The sequence below is a fragment of the Ambystoma mexicanum genome, chromosome 9 (genome assembly GCF_040938575.1).
Source record: "Ambystoma mexicanum isolate Mex_15411 chromosome 9, UKY_AmexF1_1, whole genome shotgun sequence".
NCBI lineage: Eukaryota > Metazoa > Chordata > Amphibia > Caudata > Ambystomatidae > Ambystoma > Ambystoma mexicanum.
In genome coordinates, this window is record NC_090931.1 from 704640392 (window position 1) to 704659530 (window position 19139).

Consider the following 19139-nt stretch of genomic DNA (forward strand, 5'->3'; position numbering starts at 1 on the left):
TTCATCTACAGAGTTCGCTCACGTGTGTCTGCTTTCGGTTCTGCTTCCTGCTGCACCAGCATCTCTCTTCTCCTGCTTCTTCACCGTTGCCATGAAAAGCCATACTATTTTTAAATATCCTGCAAAGCTGATTGGCATAACAACTAGTCTGCCCATTGGTGTTTCTAGTTCTCTACATTAACATGGTGTAGAGCTGCAGCGCTGTCCGTGCCCCAGGGAAGCAATCCCGCTTTTCAGACCTTCTTGCGGTTCTCCAATCAGCTTCTCTGTCGTTTAACGGTGAAACTTCTGCCTTTCACTGTGACCGTGGCCTTGACAGCCTCTCCACTGCTGCTGGTCTGCAAACGGTCCTTCTGCGGCACGAGCTCTGCTTCTCCAGGTCTCTTGCCATCTCGGAGGGAAGGGCCTGCTTTCATCTACAGAGTTCGCTCACGTGTGTCTGCTTTCGGTTCTGCTTCCTGCTGCGCCAGCATCTCTCTTCTCCTGCTTCTTCACCGTTGCCATGAAAAGCCATAATATTATTAAATATCCTGCAAAGCTGATTGGCATAACAACTAGTCTGCCCATTGGTGTTTCTAGTGCTCTACATTAACTCCTTTCTCCTCTTCTTTGTCCCTGTACTGAAGGGTTTATGGGAGTTGAGTCCAAAGAAGTTTTGGACCTTTTAAAGCTATTTGCTTTAGGTTTTTGTTCACATCAAAACCAAAATTAACAGGCGATGTTAAGTGAGCATTATGTGCATATGACGTGGGAAATGTATTTTGCTCTGATTGACAATATGCCATCAGTACTTCAGAAGTTTGAGTTTCGGGGGAGGTGAGGAATACCATGTCTCTTTCATTGGAGCTATCATTTCCTCCTGACAGACGTTCCCTCCCACATGATCCTCCCTCATAATACCATCCCCAGGGTCAGGATCAGGTAGCAGCTGCCTTCCCCTGGCCATGTGGGAGGAGATCATTACCAGGGAATCGGTGATGACTCCGTAGGAGTCATCACACTAAGTCAGCAAAAACAATGGTGATGGCTGGAGGGTTTAGAATTAATCTTAAACCTCCGGCACTTGCTCTGGGCAACCCTCCAGACCATCGCTCTTCGCCTGCCAAGCCATTACAAAAGGGGAATGACCAATGAGGCTTGGCCCCACCCCAAAGGGGCAATCCAGCACAAATTGCTAGGTCACATAGTAAGCAAAACTGTACAAGAAAAGTTTTCAGGTCAGTAAACGTAAATTTAGAAGAGTGTACACAACGTATCCGTACATTTCACAGAATCCATTTTCACCAAATTTGTTTGGGTAAGTGGGTACATTTTAAAACATAGATAGGGTGGGGTAAGGGGATAGGATAAGGTAAAGGGAAGTGAGGTGGGCTCACCCCGTATAATATTTTTTTTTTAAAGAAAAACAAATTTGAAGATGAATGGTTCCATGTGATAATATCCCTGCAAAAATGTTGCCATACAAGAATGACGCTGTTTTTTCCAGCGATATTACCCCATGGAACCTGCTGGGGACACCCCTGCAGCCCTCATATTTTTTTAAAGGGAGCAGGGGTGTCCCCTGCTCCCATTTACCCCATAAACTATGGCCATAAACAATGTTGCGTATGCCATTTCCCAGCGAGTATATGTATGGCGACATTATTCATGGGGATAATATTACCTGCTACCAAGTAAATTCGCTGAAATCACTAACATCCTGTACCCAACACTAATCCCCATCCAGGTGAGAAAGTTGCAAGAGACCAAGGGAGGCCAGTACTGCATATTTGTGCCAGTCTTTGGTTTGAAAGCATTACCTTCCACAATACTATCCAAGGAGCAATTCTGGTGGAGCCAGACCCATACAATACGCTTGAAGAGGGTGCCCTAGGATGAGGAAATAAACAAAGGCTAGTCAGCGAGTCTGGGGAAGAATACCCTTGGACTGAAAAGGCAGGTCTGCAGTAGATAGTTGGTGTTTCCCACGTGTTCACTGTACATGTTTGGTGACCAACTTGGGATCCAGCCACTACACTATTGCAGGTAGGACCCAAAGACCCTTAGGAAGGATAATTTATGATGTGGCGATTCCCAAGTCAAGTGAATGAGCCAGAGGAGCAGAAAGGCAAGTTGGCAGTAGTAAAAACAGAATTCCCATGTAACTCTTGGGCATAGGATTCGGCTTCTGAGTATGGGGTCACCTTGGAGAGCCCAACTCTTCAGAAGTGTCAAGATGCTGGTGGAGCGCTTCCCAGAGCAGTAGTCCTTACAGCAGTAGGGAGGCAAGGTGGCGGGGGTCTGCTTTTATCCCCCTGAGAGGCAGTGAGTTAACACAGCACCCAACCACACAATAAGAAACACTCAAATAGGTGTGGTCAGGCAATGGCAGATCATTCCTGAAAGAAGAAAAAAGTATGCATTCTGAAAGGATCTCGCAAAGTAATGAATCTGCACTATCCCAGACAGGCATCTGCCAGTCATAACTGGCTTCAAGCAGACAACAGCCCCCAGTCCTGGGATATAGACGTCCACTAGTCAAACATGTCAACTTCCTCACACAAAGTCCTGTGACCGCCTTCAGAGATCTACAAGGCAAAAAAGTACCTTAGTTTTAGGGAATAGACATAGGTAAAAAAATGAACCAGCCATCTAAAATGAATCCCAAAACAACTGAATCCTATTACACAGATGAAAGCCATCACGATCCTAGACACACAACCTACAAAAGGGGTGCCTTCTCTGAGACACTATTGGTCACCTTTAGGGTACCCCTGCCTTATCAGTCACAAGGATTCCCAAGACGTTGGAGTAAATCCTGGCTGCGACAAAAAAAAGCCAAAAAAAGGAAGAAATGCTGCAAAAAGAACACCCTAAACACCAAAAATACAATTCCGCCCAAAGAACCAAAAATTTATATTGGGCTAGTAAGCCAAGAAACTTGCTTGAACCACTGGTGAAATTACAGAGCTAAATTACAGCTTCCAACAGCCCACTCGCCAAAACTAGTGCAGGGTAACAAGGCACCTTGGCATTTTTACCCAATGCTGATTACGTGCTATTAAGGATCATTTACTAAAATGGGGCAGTGGCAGGGCGGACTTGCGTATAAGTGGCAAAAAAGTCACCTATTCAAAAATCAACGTTTAGGGGACCTAATAAGACAGACGAACAACCAGCAATGAAATTCTGCTCTAACATATAGCCAGGGGGCTAGGTTTCAGATCCGTCTGCCACCTCTTTGGACATGTTTTTAGAATGGAGTGTCCCAGGAGTGACAAGGATTCTAAAACTATTATTTTGGGAAAGCCCCAATGGACGTTCTGCATACACCAAGCCGATCCCTCTTTGTACTGTACCATCCAATATCTCATCAGGAACCCCATTTGTAGACTTTCCCATAGTTTCAACAGGTGTTTGTTTCAACCCCTTTTCTGACTCAAATACAAACCCATATTGAGTCACGTGCATCATTACTCTACCTTCCTAGACCCTCCTGAGATAGCTTCAGCTGTAATCGGAGACCAAGGATAACAGCATCCTGCACCTCACCTAGTTAGCCTTCACATTCCACGGAAGGTCTGAGACAATTTGCAAGTGAACAGTCCGTCCCCATTGATCATTCTTGAGCAGAGCTTTCCAATGAGCCTTTGCAGAGATCAGAGCCTAGAAAAGGGCCATGAAACTGCAAATCTGGTATTGTGCTAGGATTATGCTTCCTCATATACCACTCCCTGCGCAAACAGCATGTGCCTCAACATTCCTTACACCACTTTTCTGCCCATCTACACCACCACATCAATCCTCTATCGGCTGTCAGAAACAATGTGACATAAAAGTAAACTGCTTCCATACTGTGTGAACTAGTGACTCTTGCATGTGGCTGAGGTTTAGGATGCCGGTTGGGAGACTGAAACAATTGGGGACTCTGGCCAGTGGCCAGATTGACTGCAATAATAAAGCTCTATGCCACATTGGAGCTTCTATGGCAACAAAAAGCCCCCTTCGGTCCCACTCAGAGCAGGAGCATGTTAAGTGGGAGTAGGATGACTGCTTTTAAGAGAACATTCGTGGAGTATTAGGTTAGGTAAGGTTTTCTTTTGGCACCTTTCCCGCCATAGATTCCTATGGGGCCGCCAGTCTTTGTTTATTTTGAACCCTGCCCTGACCTTTTGGAGGCCATTAAAGCCTTCTGCTTTACTTCCCTTGCCTGTTTTGCTCATTCTTATAGGAAAACTGACCAGTGCCCAAAACTGTCAGTACTGAGATATTGTGTCTCTTTTGAAATTCTTGTATTTTTTACAATTGCACACATCACCTCACAGTGAAGTGCAGTTAGGATACTTTGTATCCTTATAACCTTTTACCTTTTTGGCACTTTGACAATGCACCCAAGACAAGTTTGTGGAAGCCGTGTGATTTTTACCATATAAGATATTTCTCCTGCAATTTTGCATTTACCACAAATGGCTACTAAAGGTGGCTAGCACCCCAAAAGGACTGTGGCAGGAGAGTTGCTTGTTCTTTGGCCTTCTTTCTACCTTCTCAGGAAATGACATACATGGTAAGGCTTTCCCAGGGAAAGGTGCTTCTTTTGCGGGCCAGTGGGTTTTGTGTGTTCAACAGGGGTGACTGGGACTGTCTGGTCCCTGTCCACATTCTCTGGAGCCTGCAATTCTGTTGCTGGGCATATATGACGACCTCTGTAATGCATAAAGTGGCTCTCAGGAGAATATACATCAGCATTGTGAGATTAATGTATCAGTGCCATATTGATAGAGTACGCACAGATGGCACATTATAATATACCTTTGAGCTAGCCAGATATTCATTTAATGAAGTCAGTTCCCCCCTTTATAGTTTGCCCTGACAAAAGTACCCCTTTGATGTGCCCTCTGTGAGAGGTACACGCATAAGAATCGATTTATATATATTACTAATATTCTCCTATCTTTATATGCAGATGATTTGCTGTATGTCAGGGAAAACGCCAAACGTGCACCACTGATCTTAGATCAAGTGAAATCCTTTGGATGTGTTTTGTCAGAGATGGCCTCAATAACAAAAAGTCTCAGAGACAGTTCAAGGATATTTATTGAAGATTGTACGAGGATCTAACTAATAGAAGTCTCACTTTTTCTCGTCTTCCTGTGGTTTCCCTTCACACTAGGCCAAGCTTCTGTATCCCCCAAGATGGTGGTCACTAGAGGTCGGTAACCACTACTGCCTAAAATCCTACTGGCAAGAGGTGAGGACCTAAAGGCAGAAAACCTCATCTGCCTTCCTCCAGGGTTCTTCTATCTAATCTCACAAGTGTGGGCATTCTTCAGATTCCTTTCTGTTACAATGAAACGGATTTACTAGTGTCTTTAGCCATGGTCCAATCTTTATCTCCTGTGCAACACATTGGGATATGCCAGATATCTATACCTAGTAAGGGGCTCGAGATTCTGCAAAAGACCCCCTCCCTCCTAACTCCAAAACCTTCAACCTCCTTTCTTTGTCTGTCAGAAGGCTTCCATTTACCTTCCTGCACCTGTGGCACCCCCTTTAGGCGAGGAGGTGGTACATCCAGATTCGTGGGGAACTTTGAGGAATCTACACTTTACCTTTTATCTTTCCAGCTCTTCATCTCATACTCCCATTGAAGAACCCCCTGCTGGTTACAGCATTGTTCTGAAACTGATGTTATGGAGCCACCTAAACCCCAGGTGAAGGGGATAAAGGGGGTAGGGAGGTAGGGATTCCTTTTTGACCAGTGGCTGTGCGCACTGTGCGAGAGGGGTTTGAGGCCCTTTTGAGATATTATGATAGCCTTCTGGGAGAAACAACTAAGGATTTTGGCCCCGCCCAGATTGTCTGACAAATGGCTGAAAACGCTGTTTGTTTCCATGACAGGCAAACACCCTAGAAGCATCCATTGAATGCAGAACCCAAGCAAGTGAGGTTTGAGACCATGCTTACACTGCCATCCAACATGCTATGGAATGCGACTTGAACGCCTGTGCTTTACATCACTCATGTGGGACTTTCTCAGAAACTAAAGTTCTTACCTTCCATAATTCTTAGCATTCCATTTTATAGTACTGCATGTGTCTTAGACTGCCCCATCCCCTCGTCTGCCAATTCTCTGATTATTGCAGCACAAAGTGCACACTGTATCTAATTGAGAGATTCAGAGAGTTTTGCAGAGAGCGAGAACCTCAAAGAGATGGGGAGAGAAAGGGGGAGAGAGGGAGAGAGAAAAAAACAGACAGAACAAGAAAGAGTGAGAGGGAAAGAATGACAGTGGCACATTGAGAAAGGGAAGTTACAGTTATCTTTTCAGTAGAAGAGCTGGGAGGAGGGAACAAGGGAAAATGGCCCAAGTCTTTTAATGTTTTGTTATTCCTTGATTACCCTTATAATGCTTGCTAGGCATAAGCCTTGCTATGTACAGCTCGATTGTTTGTGCCCCCCAATACTCTGCGCACCATTTCACTTTCTACCTTATACTTTTCCTGCTCCAAGGCGACCCAGTATGATTCTGCCCATTGGCATTTGCTCCCATCTATCCCACTATAATTTTGCCCCTCTGAGGTTTTGATCCATACTGTCGCACTGTAAATTCGCCCTCTGGTGCCCAATGCAATTTCTGTCCTGCTGTGTTGTGCTCTCTGATGTCCAATGTAATTAATGTGACTGGCACCTTAGCTTCATTAGATGTTCTAGGGAACCCATCAGGACTCTACCCACTCTGAAATCTACACTCTGAACACTTTATGGGAACTATTCTCACGCACTGTCTACTTGGTACCCACTGCTCCATGCTCCCTGTATCTTCCACTCCTCCCCGGTTCCCTCACTGTCATAAAGGACTAGTCAAGGCACACTCTCCATTGCCACAGATACCAGCACACTCCAGGGTGTCTCGGGATTTCTATCTCCTCACAAGTACAGACTTCGCCATTACCACACCAGATGAATGCTACAAGTTGCCAATTGGGCCCTTCAGTAACCTTGCCGCACTAACCTTTTCAAGCCGAATGATTTAATACACTGTCCACATAACAACTAAGCAACTCTCACACAGCAATTGAATACCCTTCACAACAGACATCAAACAGATCACTGCACCTCTCCAAACAACCTACAGACAGTCCTGGCCAATGCATCCTTGCACCAGAGGCATGCAAGGCACCACTCTAGACATAAACGCCTCTGTGTTCTCAACACAGGACAACTAGAAACAGACCTGCGCCAGTGCTCAGGGTACCTCAACATTTTGCACACAAACAAAACAGCAAAGCTATCTTGCATTTTCTCGCTCCCTACTAACCTAACCTACCCCTATCTCTTTCAGATTTGCCAGGGCACCTGGAGACCATGCAAATGGCAACACTGTTCATTATAAATCCCCGGTAACATGACCAAACATACTGTGCATCCAGTGCCTCTATTGGGCACAGAATTTGCAGTATTAGTGATCTGGCATCTGAAGTATTGGAACAATTCTTCTGTGTTGCCCCATACAAGTACTGTACCATCCACATATCAAAGAATGAGAACAAGACAATGGTAAACCCATAAGTAGAATGTCAAACAACACCTATAATTAATGTGTCCCAACATATTTTGACAGGTGCAAAGATTAGTCTCCTGAATAAAGGTCTGTTCTTTATTCCTACCATCAGGGCAGATGCTTTCAAAATAGAGATCGAATTTCAAAAACATTTTCAGCCTAACATTCCTGCAGAAATAATTAAGTTTGTAAATGGAGTACTGCATTCTATTCAGAACTATAGTTTCTCAACAAGATAATTGGACCAAAAATAAGCTGGAGGCCTTAAGAACGCTGAGCAGCAATGCAGGATGGACAATTAAACCTGCCGATAAGGGAGGGGGCACGGAAGTGATGGACACATCTGATTACGACAAATAATGATTAGGATTGTTGTCTGACACCAAGTCATATGAAACAATATCACAAAATCAGACAGAAGCAGAAAATGAGTAATCTAAAAAAAGATGCTGAATTGGCTGGCTGCGCTGGGAGGAGGTTCAATATTTGAATGAAAATAGATCAAAGATACCAGCAGAGGCGTTGCTAGGGGATGGCTAGCTAGCCCCCAGTCCCGACAGTCCTGGCATTAGCGTAGCCCCTGGTCTTTTCCAGACCTAGCAACGCCCCTGGATACCAGCGTTTTACAGTGTAGCAGAAATACATAAAAACATTACACATCAACCGGCAGACCCTTAGTGGCAGCCATTGACTCCATTTTGGAATCTTTATCCCTTTATGTGGACTTCTTTCTGAAACCTTTAATCACACAGATGGCCGCATATCTAAAAGGACTCAAAAGGCATGATCAACATCATAAAGGGAACAAATCTCAGAATCTGACATCTTAGTCATTGTTGACATGGAAGCGTTCAATACGACCTTTCTGCAAATGGAGAGTTTAGAGATATTGAGGATATATCTTGATAGCAGATTACAAACGCATAACGTTCCTACTGACTTTATTTTGGAGGGTGCATGTTTGGCTCTAACAGAAAACTTCTTTCGGTTTAAAAAACAATTTTCCAAACATTAAAAGGAAACCAGTATGGGGGCAATAGTCGCCTCAGAGATTGCCAACTGATATATGGCACACTTTATAAACAAGATCCCCATATTAATTTCACATTGTCATAGTATGGAATGTCTACTTTTCTGGATTTGTACAATTTTTTTAAATAGAACACATTTCACACAGATCTTCTTCATTTGAGCAGTTTTCACGCTGTGGGTTTGAAGACTTACTGTTTGGACAATTTCCAAGAGTTTGACAGAACTGAGCCCTGAAAGAAGATTACCACAAACACGCTAAATGAAATACAAGATTTTTTACAAAACAGGGGTTTACCACTAAAATTGAAAAACAAGCAAAGAATCCTACTCACATAGGGAGATATGTTTGAATATGTAAACAAGCTGCTCTGTGTCACAACTTTCAGTTCAGTTAGCAATACAATTAGAAAACCTATACTCCAGTTCTGGCATTTAATTAGGTACCCAGGGACGTTATCCCAAAAACCTATTTTGCGTTCAGAAAATGTAGCAAATTACGTCAAAGAGTAGTACAAACATACAGAAAGTCAGACGTCGATCTTTCAATCAGAACACTTTGGAGGATGAGCCCCATTTCTGGTCATTATAAGTGTGGCAATTGCATTGCTCGTCAATTCTCAATCTTTTGAACATAATGGAATCAAATGGGTCCTGAGGGGACATACAAATTTTAACAGTCCCAATGTGATCTATCTGATACAGTATCCATGTAATCTTTATATGTTAGAAAGCGCCAAGGCCGATAAAAGAATGTATGAAGTTGCAACCACATCAAAGACAAACCATTGGTAAACTACTTTACAAGATTAGAGCATACTGAGAGATGTGTATTGGTTTGTACTGCAACAACTCTTCCCACAACCCAGAGGCGAGGATTTAAATCAAACACTAAGAAGGGTGGAACAACAATGGATATAACGCCTTGATACAGTAAAATATGGGCTGACCATTAGCATGGATTGGAATGATCAAATTTTCTGAAAATACAGGATAAGACATTATTTTTCCCTTTTCTTTTTGAACATAGATGTAATGCAACCAGAACGACATAGACTGCTTTTATGACAAAAATTACTGATGCTGCCTTTAATGCATTGTCAGCACTGATGAGGTAATTTTGCTGATCTGAAGGGAATTAACCCTTCCATTCTAACCTGAACTGTACATAATTATATAATGCAAGTTATATTGATAATAAGAACCAACTCTGCTAATCTATAGACAGTGTTAGGAGAATGTTGCTAGGTTGAATGCCCTAATGTAATGAAAATGTACATTTGTCAAATTACATGAGAATGCTTACGAGCACACTATTGTCCTATTGATTTGGAAGAGTAAAATACAGTAATACTTGTTAGATTCCATGTATAGTCTGGCAAATTGGGTTAGGAAGTAAACAAAGCTAGTCAACCATTGCTGAACGCTGTTGCAAGTACCGTATTAATATGGCCACTGGCAGAATCAACACGTTAGTAGGGAACTCTAAAATGTATCTATGTTCGAGCTTAAAACAATGACATCTCATCACGCCTGACTTGTAGAGCTAGAGACTCACACCGCAAAGTGACTGCTGTGGCGTTTCATCAGGGTAAATCTTTTGTCATAATGGTAAGATTTCTTTGGGGTCTGAATGAGACTAACAGTTTGAAATATATGTCCCCAGTAAGATGCACTGATGGGCGGTTTCTTCTTATAGTGCACAGCCGCAAAAGAAATTCCACACTCAAAGGAGAAACGCTTTGATTGGCAGCAAACACAGACTTTCAAAGAACAGGTACTGTCAATTAAAAGGCTTGTGTTAAATTGTGTACATTTTGAGTGAATATGGTGAGCTTACTGATGATTGCTCAATGGTTCAATTACATTATAGGAATACTACTACAGAAAAATATTTAATACTGGCTATTTTTAGACTTGTTAAAACATGGATGAAAAAGCAAATGTAAAGGGATGAAAGGCTTAAGTTTCACGGAAGGTGGTTTATTGATAGGCATGCAACTGCATTTACCAATGTACAATGAGGATTGTTTATAAAACATTTCTTTTGCAAGGTAACTAATTGAATATTTGTATTAACTTTGTTGTCAATGTTTGTGATGAAGGAAGAAAAGAAAAAACATGGACACTTGGATAGTATTGACACAGGTGCATTAATGCGGAGGAAATAATTGTTTCAGTCCTGATGATGGCCAACTTACGGAAAGAGAGCAACATTCAGTTAGCTCTAAGATGCTGAAACACAATGTATCTACTTTCTTTGTGAACAATACCAATTGTAAACAGGGTGTCTAAGTAAATGTAATGTTTGAAGGCTTGGACCACAAAATGAAATGTGGTTAACTGATGAAGGTTGTAATACTTTTGTTCTTAGTTTGTATATGCTCGCATTCCTGTGCACTGAGAGTTTTTTTTAATATATGAATAAATACATATTTTGTATGGCTCTTACACGATATACTCTGATTTGTGAAATATTGATCAATCTTGTACATTGAATAGATGGACAATTAGTTTATTCACTTTTTCCTCCTACGACGCGGACAGTGTTTTGTTTTCTGTACCAGCCAAGCACTTTTTATTCAGCTTCTCCCAAAATGTTTCTGTAAAATTCCTGACTCTGACCAATTATTTAGATCTTCTAGGTTGGTGAACTCCCCATCTCCTCAAGACCCTCTCAGGAGCACATACTTGCACAAATTGAGGGCAAATATGTACTCATCAGTTTAACAATGTATTTGTTGCTGCTTTTTCTATGATCATGTGCATTTACATGGGCAGTTCTTATTGCTATATTTGCAGTAGAAATCTATGTGAAAAAATCAGTGGATATAGTATTCAGCAGTGAATACAGAGCATACTATTTTTCTCCTCGTTCTTGCACAGTGGGTGTGACCTTCCCTACAATTCCACTTTTTTATCATATGCTGCTAATCTCCTCGTCATAGGTTTCATAGTGCATTGGTGTGCACCAAGTGGCAGAACCAGTCTGACTGCTGCTCCTACCACAGAAGCAAGTTTGTCTAGAACTCCAGGCACAGTGTACAGTGATGATGCTCCTTCAGAACAATACCTTCAATGGACAGAGCCTTGAAGCTAAACTCAGGTGATCTAAAGTAAAAATCTATATACCCAAGTTTGGTGGTATGCATCTGTTAAGGATTCCAATGGGGCGTGTCACACCAGACCAGGGGCCTGATCACGACCTCGGCGGTAACGCTAACACTATTAGCGCGGGGGCTATTAGCGCGACCGCCATAGCCCCCGGCGCTAATAGCGCAGGATCACGAGTTGGGCGGACGTGGAAGTCCCCATTCCCCATTGAGCCCATTCGGGAATGCCCCATTCCCCACTGGGCTCAATGGGGAAAATTCACACTCTTACCGCCGGCGGATTTCCCGCTGGCGGTAATAGCGTGAATGTTCGGCGGATTTCCCCCCAGCCAAGAGCTGGGGCGAAATCCGCCGAAGCCCTGATTCAGCGGACCCTTAAATCCGGCAGTAATAGCGCTACCGCCGGATTTAAGGGTTACCGCCGAGGTCGTGATCAGGCCCCAGGACTCTTGCTGTTAGCCTAGGATGTAGCGCTCAATTAAAATACTTTTTCTTTATTTCCTAGAATTCGAATTGAGCTGGCACCCAACCTGTCACACACCTCCTTTTACAAATACCCTGGGTCACAATGGACCATGAACGAGGCCGGTGGGTGGTAATACAATATGTATTTATTTTAAATTCAAACAAAATCACACAAATGTAATATTGGGCAGCAACCACCTATGGGGTGATAATTACAAGGTAAAATAATGAAATACACTTAGTTTGACCTTCTACTATTACATATCCAAAGCACAAATGAATGGGAGAAATTTGACTGTTCGGGTAGATAGCACATGACTTAAGATTTCCCTCCTGCAATACTCCCTCAAACCACTATTAATCGAATTTTGAGTGGATGGAAAGGAGCAGCAAGGAGTTGGGTATACTAGGCAGCAAACAAAATTAAAATCCGACCTTCCCCCACGAAATGGGAGGCAACATTTTAAAACCTTTTCAATTGCATCAAATAGCACTCGGAATTACTAAATATTTAATTTAATGTGTGGTTAAATGAATGAGGTAAATATGCGTTCTAACAATATCAGGGATGTAAGAACACTAGCAAACCACAAGGCAAGGTACCAACAAAGGGCATAACGTTCAAAAATCAACGTTGAAGTGACAACACAGTGCTGCCAAAATCACACGCATAGAAATTGCACTTTCTTACTTTCACAGGTTTAAATGTCAAAATGGTTTGAAAAACGGGTGAAATAGACAGAATCGGAATGCGGTTTTTATGCTGAATGATAGATGCACATCACAGGGATAATATGCAAGTGAAAGAGTGACTAAATTAATGACAGGGGATTCTCAAGGGGAAAGTAAATTTGGTTTTAAAAATAAAATCAGTTGACAGAGAAAGTCGGTTTGGAAAGGAAGGGACAAGTTTCACTCAAACTAGACTTTAGTGGCTAGAAAAGAGAAACACCACCTGTGAATAGGAAGGTTACGCTGCAGTTGTAACCCTTCACGCAGTGTGCCTCTTTTTAGGGAGAAATAATTCATTTAATCAAAATATTACTAAGGACATACAAATGACAGAATTTTGTGGAAGAATAACGCTAACACTAGGAAATCAAGGACAGGATGCACAGAGAATTCTGACAGTTTTAAACAAGTTATCAGGCTATTGATGGGATTACTTAGAAGGTGGAACAAAGACAAGGTAGCAAGATGGAGAAGGCTATGTGTTGCTATGGGATGGGGTGATAGTCACAATGGGCACTTGAGTTTGGGATTTGGGACAGCCAACTGGTTTTCTGAACTCACAGGATCTGGTCACGGCACAACGGCGGAGCTCTCCTAAAAGAAAACAGCTGGGCAAAGGTCTGATCATGGCACAGCGGCACCTCAGCTGGATGGATCGGGTAGCAGGGAAAGGGGGCAGCACTGGATAATCCCAAAGAGGGTTCAGCCACCGTTCCCCTTTCTCCCTAAATTAGTGGGATTTGTAGTGGGTTTTTTTTTTGGATCAATGGTCCTGCCTGGAGAGGAAAACACTGGCATGCTTTCTCGGGGTGTTCCATGTTCCATCGCACCTCATGTGTGCTTGACAAAGACAGCGCAGCCATCATTTTTGTAGCTGCAAAACGCAGTTTTGATGCAAAGGAATGGCGCTCTGCAGAGCCAGCGTACCCATTCTGCTGGTACTACTGAATTGCAGCCTGGTGATGGAGGGGAATTCTGCTGGGTTGGTAAATGTACCCCACAAATCCCCCACCCGACTCTCCCCAGGCTTCTTGTTGAGGGAGAGTAGGGCAAAGTGGGGTTCATCAGGTGGAGTCCTCCTTCCATCAGGACGCGGTATGCCACGATCCTCCCGTTGTCTTTCGTTGGAGTGTGGTAGAGACACTCCCAGATTTTCCTTCGGCCTTTCCTTTCCAGGTCCCCGGGGAAGTCCTCCTTGGTCTATGCAGGAGCGCAGTCAGTATTAATCTAGTAAATAAATAAAGATATGTTTCAACATTTCCCACTGACTGTCGTCCCGGAAGGTTGACAGCAGTGGGACACAAATACATTACAGGCACAATAACAGCAAATCATTCCTTACAAGACACAGATAACTATCGATATTGACACCACGGTTTTGTGATACCTTTAAGCAACGGTAATGAAGAAAAGTACTCCCTGTTAGATAGATATACCCATGGACCTAACTGTTCCCTTCTGGTTCTTCTTTTTCTTGTTCTCATTCTCCAGATGTCTCCTTTATTTGACTTTGCCTTGGCTCCTTAATCAGCTGCAAAGTGTGCCTAGGGTGACAACTCTTTAGCTGATTAATATGGACCCATTTCTCTTCTGCCAGCTCTCCTTTTGGGATGCGGATTCTGTAGGCGACAGGTGAAATTCTATCTACAATTTCAAAAGGACTGCGCCAGGAAGGGAGAAATGTTCGCACCTTAGTCTGGTTCCTTTAAAAGTTGTACAAATAGACCCTATCTCCTACTTGGTATTCCTTTCTGGTTATTTTTAAGTTATATTGAGTCTTCATTCCCTCTGCTGATCTTTCCAGATTCCGCTGAGTGTACGCAAAAGCATGTTGAAGGTGTTTTCTTAGATTCCCAACATATTCATGTGTTGTGGAGGCATTTATCAGTGTCTGCTCTTGGGTTCTGAAGAGCAGATGCGGAGGTAGCACCATCCTTCGCCCAGTCATTAGCTCAAATGGAGACATCTTGGTCGCAGAACATGGGGTAGATCTGATGGCTATCAGGACAAACGGTAATCAGATGTCCCAACTTAGCCCAGAATGTGCCACAAACATTTTTAGAATGCTCACAATTGTTTTATTGTACCTCTCAACTCCCCCACTAGAGGATTTCCGGTATGCAATATGACGTTTTCTTTTTACCCCAAGTATCGCCCACATCTTTGTCATCATGTCGCTGGTGAAGTGACTTCCTCGGTCTGAATAAATCCTTTGGGGTAGGCCAAAATGCGAGAAGATGTGGTTGATCATCAGGGCAGCTGCTGTTTCTGCCTTGCAATTTGGGTCCGGGAGACATTCCACCCATCTGGTAAACAAGCATGTTATGGTTAAAATGTACTTCTTCACCCTAGAGGAACGAATCACGGCCCGATGAAATCTACTTGCAAATCTGACCAAATCTGACCAAGGCAGTGTCATCCCCTTCTTCTGGAGGGGAGCTCGGTGTGTGAGCTAACTTGGCTGAAATTGTGCACACACAAGACCCCCTTCAAATATTGGTCGAGGTCCTGCCCCATGTGTGGCCTGTATGCAACCTCCCGCAAGATTTCTAGAGTAGTGTGAAACTCCTGATGACTGGCGGTGGCCGGGTCATGGGCGTGACTTATCATCATGCTTCGGAATGAGGTCGGTACAACCCAATGGTCACAACCAGAGATGAATCTCCTTACCAACAAACAGTCTTGGATTCGGAACATTTTGGGACACTTCATCAATACCCTGAGGTTCTCTTTCCCAATGTAATCGGTATCCGTCAGTGGAAAGTTCTCAGGGTCCTCAATGTATTGATCAAATTTTCCAATAATTGGATCCCCTTTTTGTGCTGTGATTAAATCAGCATCTGGGGTCTCCTTAATCCACTGGGCAGTTGAGAGTTCATTGTGAGCATTTGTCTGGGACCTAGTGACAGCAGTGCCCTGGATTTCCCCCAACAGGGAATTGATCTCAAGGAGATCCCCCTAGATGGCTCCGGTTTTGGCCAGCTGATCAGCTAGGTTGTTTTGAGTTTTGTCTGGCCCCACTATTCTGGAATGACCCTTAATCTTCTTCCAATAGATGGTCATCCCATTAGAGGTGACCAGAATCAATATTTTGTATTGGCTTGCCATGTTTAAGCGGTTTGTTATTAGCACATAGCATGCCTCTGGTTTTCCAATTAACCAGGTGTTCCACGAAACCGTTCCAGACATAATCTGAATCGGTTATTATTTCATGTAGTTGGTGTTGGACGGCAGTGAGGATGGCCTGATGAACTGCCATCAACTCCGCCACATGACTACTGCAAGGACTGATTTTGTACCCAGCGGAGGGATCCAGGGCATCATTCACCCAGGCATTCCCAACGCCGGCTACCAGTTCCTTTTCCCCGTTGTTGTAAACATGGTAGCAGCACCCATTGACAAACTTTGGGCATTCCCACGCACTTGTCTTCTTCATAGACTTTGTGCGGGGAATTCAGGTAGGCCTCCATGATGTCCTGGGTTTTGAGACTTTCGTCCTCGAGACAGTTTTCTCTGGCACAATCATGCAAGTCAGCCAGACCTTGCACAAGGGGACTCTTCTTGTTTTGGCCATATCTGACATCCACAGGAAAGCCTTGCATGGACAGAATCCAGGAAGTAAGTCTGGAATTACTCGCGTTTCCTGCCCGGATTCTGTCACTTTGGAGGTATCGCAAAGGCTGGTGTGGAGTCTCCACTATGTTGTGTTCCCCCTGGATGAACGGGCGGTAATCTTTCAATGCCCATACCGGTGCCAGGAGTGCCTTCTCACAATCATTGAATTTTTCCTCCACAGAGGATAGTCTTGCTTGCATACGAGATGACTTTATTGACCTTGTCATGCTTTAGATATAATACTGCTGTCAAGCATGTATTCGAGAACCCGGTCTGCAAGAAGAACTCCTTGTTTTTAACAGGGTAAGCTAGACAAGGCGCTTGTGAGAGACTTCTTTTGAATTGTTTTACTGCCTCTGCTTGTTCTGGACCCCACTCCCACTTGACCCCTCCCATTCCCTTCAACAGATGGATCAGGGGTCTTGTGACCTCTGCGTAATCATCAATGAACTTCCGACTGTAATTAGGGAGTCCAAGGAGGCTTCTTAGCTCACGCAGAGTTGTTGGGTCTTTTAGTTTTAATAGTGCCTCCACTTTCTTCTCCTGGGGACAAAGACCCTCAGGAGTTATTTAATGTCCCAAGAAGTTGACACGGGTCCTGAACCACTATGCCTTTTGGAAGGACAGTTCTGCTCCTGCAACTCTCTACTGGGTCAGAACATAACGGATTTCCTCTATATGTTGGTCCACAGGTGAGCTTTTTATCAAGACATCATGCACATAGGCCAGGTTACCCCTTTCACCCAAGTCGGGCATGGCCTTATGTAAGAAGATGTTGAATTTGTTGCTGGAGTTTATGTATCCGAAGGGAGTCTGGGTCCCCGTGTACTGCTGCCCCCCGAAGGTAAAGGCCAGCTTGTATTGGTCCTCCCTACTGATGGGCACGGTCCAGTAACCATTTGTAAGGTCAATAGCCGTGTATACCTTTGACCCCTGGACCTGCAATAAACCCTTTAGTTCTTTGCAATTTGGCATGAACCAATCTACCAACATAGTAGCTGGTCCATATTTTTCCAAAATGTGCTCTGGTGTTGCCTGCGTTCTGTGGATGGGCATCCAGGTTGGTTCCTTCAGAATACAGGAGTGGTGTTTTGTTGAAGTACATGAAACGTAGAGGCCATTAACCTCCAGATGTCTGCGTCCAGTTGTGACATTTTGCATTTTTACAGGCATTATGAATCTTTCTTTTAATATAGGTTGCAAAAGCTATTGGAACTGCAGTCGGGGTCGGACTGGGGCATACAATTGTCTCGGGCGCCAATGAATAAGTGGCCCACAGTTGCAAATGGCAATTCATTCCTTTTGTGACAGACTGTTTGAGTAATAACCAAGGGGAAGGTTTTAGATAAAATGCGCTGCAAATTGTGCATTTTAAAGAATATTAATTCAGTAACACTGGTCAAAACTAGTAGCCGCATGGTGAAGTAACTTTCACCAAAAAAGTGGCTCACTTTGACCAAACAAAAGTAATGTAACAAGAAAAGTGGCTCACTTTGACCAAACAAACTGTCCCACACTAGCATTTTGCGTTTTTGGTTTGTGCCTTTCCCTAGCCTGCCTGCTGTGAGCCAAAAGCATTCATTCCATCTACATTTGGGTACCAGTGACAATACAGGGGGCAGTTGTAGCGGAAGCTAGTGTCGTACATAGATGTCACAGACTAGAAGCACAGCAATTACCTGAAAATTCACTTTTAACAACAAAGAGCTTCACTGGTAGTATGTCAGTAGTTCCAGGGGAAATACCTCAAAACTCCTTTACCGCTGTTTCTGTGGTAAATGTGGCAAATTAAAAATGTCATGGTGGCTGTGTCAGTGCCCATGCCGGAGTCAGATAGGACTCCATTGGAATTTGGGGCTTGAATCAACTGGGATGCACTACTCCACTGCGTGAACAAGGTTAAGTGTTCAGAAACTACTAGTGTGGTGTTTTGGTGCAGTATGAAAGCATATTAGGATAAACTGGGTGGTAATTCTGCTTGAAGCAAATCCTCCAGTTTTCGCAAAGAGAGAGCTCATGGCACATGCAAACGTTATCTCCAATTCTGTAATATGGCAATGTGGTAAAAATGACAGTCATTTTGTTATGCCCTACCATAACAGTAATGAGCGCCAATGTGCTTCGAATGTGCTCTAAACAGGATATCTGTGTGCATGAAACTCCCATGATCAAGCTTGACAATACTGAGACTGAACTTATGTTATGTTGATTTATACATCGCACTGCTGCCATGTGCATAGTTTCCAAGCACACTGGTGCATCCCAAAATAAGAGAGTGGTCGGTTTGTTAGTGGTCAGAGAGGGAGAATGCAAAAGTGCTTTTGCTATGATGTTGGTTTGGAAAAACTGGCCACTGTGTTTGGGTTTGCTTTTAGGTGGTCTGTGTTGGTGGGTGTGCAAGGCATTTCTGTCGATATTGGAGGCCTTGTGTGTCTGTGGCATAAGTATGCATTGGTTGCATTGAGATTGATTTCATTTTTATCTGGGCGAGTTTAAGTTTGTTGTTGATCATCCCTGAAGTGATTTGTGAGAAGCAATAGTCAATGTTTTCATCTATTTCCTTACAAGGGACGATTTTGTTGATAATCTGAGTGTCATCTGCATAGCTGTACATGGAAGCCTGTGTTGTTTGATGGGTTTCAGGA

General features: G+C 43.5%; 1 protein-coding gene across 3 annotated transcripts in view; it reads right to left on the reverse strand.

The window, feature by feature from the left end:
• Nucleotides 1-19139, reverse strand: part of PLEKHM3 (pleckstrin homology domain containing M3) — a 1064501-nt gene that overhangs the window by 507391 nt on the left and 537971 nt on the right. Inside the window, exon 6 of one of the 3 annotated variants that reach the window (XM_069615597.1) lies at nucleotides 13668-14106. The exons of the other annotated variants lie outside the window; for them this stretch is intronic. Coding sequence (XP_069471698.1) covers nucleotides 13965-14106 — 142 coding nt within the window. The 3' untranslated portion in view covers nucleotides 13668-13964. Of the gene's footprint in view, nucleotides 1-13667; nucleotides 14107-19139 lie in introns of those variants that run through there. 3 annotated transcript variants of the gene reach the window in all.